The sequence below is a fragment of the Rhagoletis zephyria genome, unplaced genomic scaffold (genome assembly GCF_001687245.7).
Source record: "Rhagoletis zephyria isolate East Lansing unplaced genomic scaffold, Rhagoletis_zephyria_1.1 Rzeph_scaffold_00533, whole genome shotgun sequence".
In the NCBI taxonomy this organism is placed as follows: Eukaryota; Metazoa; Arthropoda; class Insecta; order Diptera; family Tephritidae; genus Rhagoletis; species Rhagoletis zephyria.
This window is the reverse complement of record NW_016157617.1, coordinates 220,953-229,159: the sequence shown is the minus strand read 5'-3', so window position 1 is coordinate 229,159 and position 8,207 is coordinate 220,953. Positions and strand designations below refer to the sequence as shown.

General features: G+C 32.4%; 1 protein-coding gene across 1 annotated transcript in view; it reads left to right on the top strand.

The window, feature by feature from the left end:
• Positions 1–95: 95 nt before the first annotated feature.
• LOC108360186 (zinc finger protein 677-like) overlaps positions 96–8,207 on the top strand; it is a gene marked incomplete at its 5' end in the record, with an annotated part of 26,765 nt that continues 18,653 nt past the window's right edge. The window contains one exon of the mRNA XM_017612375.1: positions 96–128. Within this exon, the coding sequence (XP_017467864.1) occupies positions 96–128 (33 nt within the window). The remainder of the gene's footprint in view (positions 129–8,207) is intronic.

The following is an 8,207-nucleotide window of genomic DNA, read 5'->3' as shown; positions in this document are numbered from 1 at the left end:
AAGCTTCACCGTAAATTAGGTGAATATCCGCATATTCATGCGACGTATACTGCGTGTTCTCTGTCATAGTATTAATAACACAATGTTCGAAGGGTCCAATTTCACAAAATCCACTTTCACTAATTCCGGTAAGTAAAATGTACCTTTGTACTATTTAGCATGTCATTTGACGGTAACAAGAGCAAATTCAATTTAAATCTATTAAATACATTCTAGCGTGTCTCAGTCCTTTACCCACAAAAGCGGCTATAACTTTTTTTTCTATTCAAAACAGTAAGTGTGGCACCTTTCTGAAATCTTTATTAAATGAGCAATTTTTTTATGTAATGTAAAGTTATAGCTCAATACATTTTTTTTCACCCGAGATAGTCAAAGTTGGGGAAGAAAATATCAAAAAGTTAAAAATCCAGAAATAGTCGTAATCTTATGATGGATCCTTAATATATTTTAACTACATTGCATTTGATTATGGAGAGGCAACTATCTGGAAGTATTTTACATAAAATATTTACTAAGTATTGCCCGGTTTGTAGTTGCAGTTAAAGAAAACACATCAAAAGGCACGATTTTTTTCTAAATTCGAAAAAATGTAAATATTTCAAAAACGGTGACACTTTTACCTGGCAATTTTTTTGTTTGTCAGGGAGCTCACCCCCCCACCTACCTCCCCCTAAAGTTTGGCACGTTACTTCTGGGACACCCTGTATAGTGGTCCACAAAATAAAAGAATTGCGATATTTTGACCGATTTTGTCTTTTTTATTTAATGTTTTTTTTTTTTTTTTATAAAAGTCTAGCTGGTATACAACAAACACCATATAAATTCAGATTTCAAACTTTGTACAAAAATTAGCAAAATTCTGCTTATTTTCACCAAAATTTCAAACTTTTTAATCAGAATTTTGGTATGCAGTTTTGTAGACCATTTCATTCTAGTATAATGAAGTGCAAGTTTCAAGCTGCTATAAAATCCCGTTCATTTTTGGCAATTTTTTTTTGCTGGCAGTGTTCTCCATATAAAAAAAAATTGTCGCACATACTTTTGTATGGAAAAAACGTGAAACACCTTCAACAAAAAAAAAAAAATCATTTTTGAAAGCTGTCTGCAAATGTTTTTGAATGTTGGCTGTCGCCTCACCTGAACATTTGAAAAGAAATTCCAAAGAATCGGCAAAGAATCGGCGAAAAAAGGCCGATGCCGATGCTCAATTTTGTGCCGATACTAGCCGATGCCGATGCCGATGCCGATTAATCGGTCGGACTCTAATAATAAGTACAAATTTATTTCACTGGAAGTTACTGGAATTAATTTTATAAATATTTTATATACTACTGGAGTTTTAATTAAGCTTTTTGTGTACTCATTTATTTTTTAAACAAATTAGTATTATAATTCTACTAGCCGGTCACGGATGCGCGAGGCTTCGCCACGCGCTGGATGTATGCATATATATCTATGTACATTTACGTATTTGGAGAAAGAAATCATATGTCATCATGTACTTCGTTTATTATATACATACAAAATCTTGTCTAAATCCGTTCAGTAGCTTGGTTAAAATATCTCGCCTATCCTTTATACTATGTATAGAAGATAGTAATTTTAAATAGGTGACAACCCTACTCAAGAAACTTAAAGTTTTTGTACATGCGAAGGTTATGCACTTTCATTTGGTATCTCATTTTTTTATCTAGGGTTGCCAGATTTTTTATGCGCGAAATCAGTACATGTTGTGACACAAATCAGAGGGACCTACAGTTTTACGCCGACTCCGAACGGCGATTGTATTTTTATGAGAAGCTGTTTTTCATGGCAGAAATACACTCGGAGGTCTGCCATTGTCCGCCGAGGGGTGACCGCTGTTAAGAAAAAATCTTTTTTCTAAATTTGTTTGCGTTGTTGCTTGAATCAAGGCACTGCGGAGTGGAAGCGCGAACTGCTTACCACTACACCAAAGAGGCCTGTAGTGTCCCCGTTTATTTTTCCACCGCTGTATGTGTCTATGTACATACATATGTACATAACAAGTAGATAAAATGCAAATAAATTTGAACACAACTATACATAAAAACATATATCACAAGCATTGCAATTGCATCATCAGCTTAATATCCATTAATACTCTTTCTCGTGTTAGTCAACCAATGATCTAAAAAGACGAATAATTGCAGTTCACTGGTTGCAAGCTTGGAAAAAATGTTACGTTGAAATTCTCGAACGCGGTCCATTTTCTATTTAGTTTGAAGCAAACTATTCAAGGATAACGGGAAATATATAATCTGCCGATTTCCACAAGCCGAAGTAATAAAATAAAGCTTAGCGCGTGCATCTGTTGCTTTTAAACTTTTCTATCAAATTTGTTATTATTTTATTTGCCACAATCATAAGAGTGTATCGATGGCTGTTCGAAAACGCCCTATCTCAGAAAACTTTTCACTTTTAGTTCAGAATTTGATTGAAGAATGCCCTATTCCAGAATTTTATTGAAAAATACCATATCTCAAAATTCGGCTAAAACGGCCTATCTCAAACGAAAATAAATTGAAAATGTGCTAAGATAGGACGTTTTTGAATCCGCAGCTGAGATAGGGCGTTCTTCAACCAAATTCAGCGATAGAGTGTGTTTCAATACAATTCTGAAATAGGGCGTTGTTGAAAAATTTTCTGACATAAGGCGTTTTCGAACTGGCTGCCGAGTAGGGCGATCTTCCACTCAGCCGTTGGTATGATGATAGTTCCTTAATAATTTTTTTATTTTAATATGTGCTTGGTGGACTATGTACCAGGGGCGAACCCAGAAATCTTTTTCGGGGTGGATTTTATAAAGATTTATTTTTTCGCTTTAATCAGTTCCACCGAAGATGCGTTTCGGTGGTCCAATATGTCTTTATTTAAAGTTTTTTAAATAACTTCGAGTGCTTTCACAGATGTACTATGCATGCATGAAAAATTTGAAATAACATCTCTCTCTTGCTTCGTCTTTAAAAGAAAAAATTGTATTCAATATTTCTTCGTTCGTAACTTCTATATCTCTATTTAATATTTGTTTCCCAGCTTTACTTCGTAAATATGATTTATGCTTAAGAAGGAGCGTGGAAGTAACTCTCTGAGGAAGTATTGCGCCTATTTGGAAGAATCGGTATATTTTTAGGTATAGTGATTTATTGCAAACATTCACCCAGTGTTGTTATAGACTATGCTCCGTAGGTACATTGAAAAAATTTTTGTAAAGAAACATAATGAGGGTATGCATCACACCTTATAAATGCATTATATGTAAGCCGTATAAAATTATAATTGTGTAAACATTGTAAATCAACTGTCAAAATTTGTGTGGAAACCCGTTTATACATTTCTGATGAATTTCTCTAACGATTTCACTAAACAATCTTGATAAACTGAAGCCAATGCAACTCTGTCGCAAGTGTAAACGAAAAGAGGGTATGGGCGTTCATATAACATATATTAATGCAAATATCAGTACTGAAACGCTGAAGTATAAGCATAGCATTTTAATTTGAAATGTTGAAAATTACTTTTGACACATTTTAACAGATGATAATAAATATTTCAAATTACTTTTGGTCGAAGTCATAGAGTTTTTAATTCTCGTTATCGCTTAGCTTACTGCGACAAAAATTTGACACATCATGAAGCGGAACCTGCAAGAACGTGAATATGTAATTCGGTCGCAGGGAATGTTAAAACTATATTTTCGGGACCGCATCTTGAAAGCAATGGTGGTCAAAATTTTTTAAAACTTTGAATTAATTAATCAAACTATGTCTAATAGTTAGTATTCATCATTATATACTGGGAACTGTAGAATCGGTGACTTACTCTGAAATCAGATGCGCTAAGGTCCTCAGCGTCAGAGCATTCTCAATTTTTCGCTACTTGAGACACGTGACGTGAATTTTCGGCATTTTCACAGAAAAACGTTGGATTTTGTCACCATCAATACCTGACGCGCTTGAGTTTTGAGTAGTCTACCCTAACCTAAGGTTGTATTTCCTCCCCGCCGCTGATATGATATACATATGTACAAATATTGCAATGATGAATATATAAATCATCGTAAAGTTTTAACATTTTTAATAGTAAACGCACTTCGAACGTTTTTTCATACAAGTGCTGCTTATTTTTACATACATACATACTTGAAACATTCAATTCAAAAGATGCGATTTCAACGCATCAACCGCTTCTTTAGGCGTAAAAAAAAACATTGACTACGCAATTTATGTTTGACAGCGGGAACAAGAAGTAATCATTACACCGTACAGCACTCGCCTGGGTATTGGACCAAACCAACTTTTTTTAAGAGATTGAATCATAAGTAAAAAAAGTAATTTCTCCGTTTTTCGAAGTTAGCCTCCGAAATCGAGATATGGGCCTTCGAAGTTCGAAATTGGACCTTTGGAAAAAAATTATTTTTAATTATTGGATGTAAAAAGGAAAAAAAGTAAAAATACAGACGTGATCCGCCTTTTGCTCTTATTCATATGGTATATAAATTTTTTTGTGAAAACTTATATTACAGGTGCTATAACGGGTCAATGGTCAGATCTTCGAAAAATTAAAAACTTGTGTTGGGAAGTATCGAGTACTTTTGAGGATCGCGTTCTTTGGTATCGATACTTTTAAGGATCCGGTATTTTTCTGAGTACTGAGTTCTTTCTTTAAATATATACATGTAACATTTCAATGATTACTGTAGAAATCTCACAAGCTGGCAGCACTTTATTCAAATTAATATATTCATCCCAAATTACGTCAAATAAATGGCAACTTGAAAACTATTGAAACTTCAAATTGAGTACAATCATTTCTAAGTACCGGTAAATATAAATAAAAATCAGTACTTTTAAGTATCTGTTCAGTACTTTTAAGTATCCTGAGTACGTGTATCTAAGTGACGATTGGAACAGAGAATTTTTGAGTACGGAGTACTTTCGTAAATGTAAAAATACCTTTTTTTGTATAAAAAATATTTTAAACGAAAAAATTACTAACCGATTTTTAAAAAATTGGTATCGTTGTAAAGGCGATTAAACTCCCTTTCGGCTTATATGCATATTTGTATACTTCGTGAATAAAAATTTGAGAAAAAGCACTTAAAAGGAAAAAAATAACTTTTTTATCAAAAAATATTTTAAACAAAAAAATTACTCACCGATTTTTGAAAAATTGGCATCGTTGTTAAGGCGATTAAACCCCCTTCCGCTTAATATGCATATTTGTATATTCCGCATATAAAAATTTCTTATAAAAAAAATTACACAAAAATTACTAGTTAGTAATACGATTGAATACCGTATTTAAATAAAACAAATAATTATTAGAGTTTTAAGCATTAATTCGTTCTTGTTCACCCACAGCCCTGTTAAAAATAAAGCAAAAGTATATGTAACCGAAGTCCAAGGCATATAAAAATATAAAAACACAATGGTTTTTAATTTTTTTACATAACAGGTTATATATAAAAATTAAAGATAATTTTCTGTTTTATTTAAATGATGTATTCAATTGTATTACTAATTAGTAATTTTTTTGTTTAAAATATTTTTTATAAGAAAAAAGGTTTAATCGCCTTTACAACGGTATCAATTGTTTGAAAATTGGTAATTTTTTTGTTAAAAATTTTTTTCTTTATAAAAAAACTTATTTTTCCTTTAAACTTGAGTTTTATCAAATTTTTATATACGAAGTATACAAATATGCATATCTAAAGAAAGGAGTTTAATTGCCTTTACAACGATACCAATTTTTTCAAAGTCGGTTAGTATTTTTTTATTTTTTTAAATATGTGTTTTTTGATAAAAAAAGGTATTTTTTCCTTTAAATGTGTTTTTTTTTTGTTAAATTTTTATATACGAAGTATACAAATACGCATATCAGAAGAAAGGGGTTTAATCGCCTTTACAACGATACCAACCTTTTAAAAATCGTTTGGTAATTTCTTTGTTTGAATTTTTTTTTATAAAAAAAAGGTAATTTTTCCTTTAAATTTGTTTTTTCTCAAATTTTCATATACGAAGTATACACATATGCATATCAAAAGAAAGGCGATTTAATCGTCTTTACAAGGATACCAATTTTTTTAAAAACTGTTTGTAATTTTTTTGTTTAAAATATTTGTTTTTATAAATAATGGTATTTTTTCATTTAAATGTGTTTTTCTAAAGTGTTTATATCCGAAGTATACAAATATGCATGTCTTAAGATAGGGGGTTTAATCACCTTTACAACGAGATAAACTTTTTAAAAATCAGTTCACAATTGTTTGCAATATAAGGAATTTAATTTTTCGAAAATCGGAACTTTGACCGCTTATAGCACCTGTAATATAAGTTTGCACAAAAAAAGTTATATACTCTTTAAATAAGAGCAAAAGGAGGACTACGTCTATATCTTTAGGTTTTAGTTATTTACATCCAATAATTAAATATAATTTTTTACCAAAGGCCCTATTTCAAATTTCGAAGGCCCATATCTCGATTTCGGAGGCTAACTTCGAAAAACGGAGAAATATCGGTTTTACCTATGACCAGGGTTCGTATTTGCACACACATGCGCAGCACATCCTAACATTTTACGCTCACACACGTGTGCTGTGCATATAAAAAATTAAAAACTTGCTCACCTCACATGTGTGTGCCGTTTGGTAAAAAGCACGGGCACATGTGTGTACTTTATTTTTATTAATATAAAGCACACGCACATGTGTGTGCTTTGCGTAGAGAAACTTATACACTTCGATTTCTATCTCAAATCTTGAAATACTTTTTTAATATGTTTTCTGTCATATAAAAAACAAACAACATCTCACTTTTTATTGAATTGTCTTTCAAAAAATAACGTTTAATAAACAAATTCTTTTAAAAATATATTATGTGCATGTGCATGGGCTGAAATTTGTACAAAAATCGGCTCACACACATGTGCATGTGCTTAAAAACAAACAGCACACACTTTTCTGTGAGCAGAGGGTGTTTTCCACTTATGCACACACATGTGTATGAGCAGTGAGTACAAGTTGAATGTGTTTCTGGCGTGTGTGTGAGCAGAGCATGTGTGTGCAAATACGAACCCTGCCTATGACTCAATCTCTTAAAAAAATTTGTTTGGTCCAATACCCAGAAAAAAGTTGATTTTGCCGTAGTCTTATGGCTCATTAATTTGATGTTTGAATACTAAAAACCGTTTTTGTCTGACGCGAACCTTTTTTTTTGAGCAATTGTTATATTATTCACGTTGAAAGAAACCGTTTTTTACGCTCTTGAATGTGTGCGAGTAAACTAATGCCCAAGCACATCAGTGTTGGCATATCTCAACACTTGCGTAGCAACCCTCTTATAAATCGTAATTTTTAAAACTAAAAATTAAGGTCGGTGTTATGCAGACAAAGGCTGACTTCCAAAACGTATCCATACAATGTTTTGAAACTGTTATACTGCGGTATTCAAACTGTTTGTATAAGCAGAGTTGCGACACTTTACAACCATATACATACCATATATATGAATTAAGATAGAAAAATTAATTCTTCCTTCGACGTCGGCCATTTTTGACTTCGAAATGGCATCAAAGTATCAATTAGGTTAGCGATGCGCAGTTTGCTTTCTGTATACGCATCGATAACTTTTACTATACATTTTGGGGCATTCCACATCGTCAAAAATTACACATTTGCTTTGCAACTGACGTTTTGGAACTCAGCAAAAGTTTTGTTTGGCAAAAATTAAATGGCGGCTGCCTAGTTTGGCACAGGGTTGCACGTTGACTGCACAAATTATATATTTTTCAGCGTTGAATCTCCTTTAACTTAAATTCAGTTCTCCGTCTCTTGGTATCACTGCAATTTTTGTGTATAACAACAATTATCTACAATTTTGTATATGACAACACTACTTTTCTGCAGTTTGACCCAACAAAATTTGTTGCTGTGAGAGTCGCCAAACTCGCTCTCTCCGGGTTCACGCAGTTTTCCAAACAAACTTCTGCATAACACCGACCTAAGTTCATTTGAAAGATACTTTGTATGGCAGATTATTAAGATGGTAAAGCAATTAGAAAGCTTTATACACATATTTCCGCTCCAACTGTACCTTATTTTTGCAAATTATACAAGATATAATGAACTTATACAAAATTTTCTCTCGTCAAGTGGCCGCTTTAATGTATTTGACGCTCCCATGGGATCT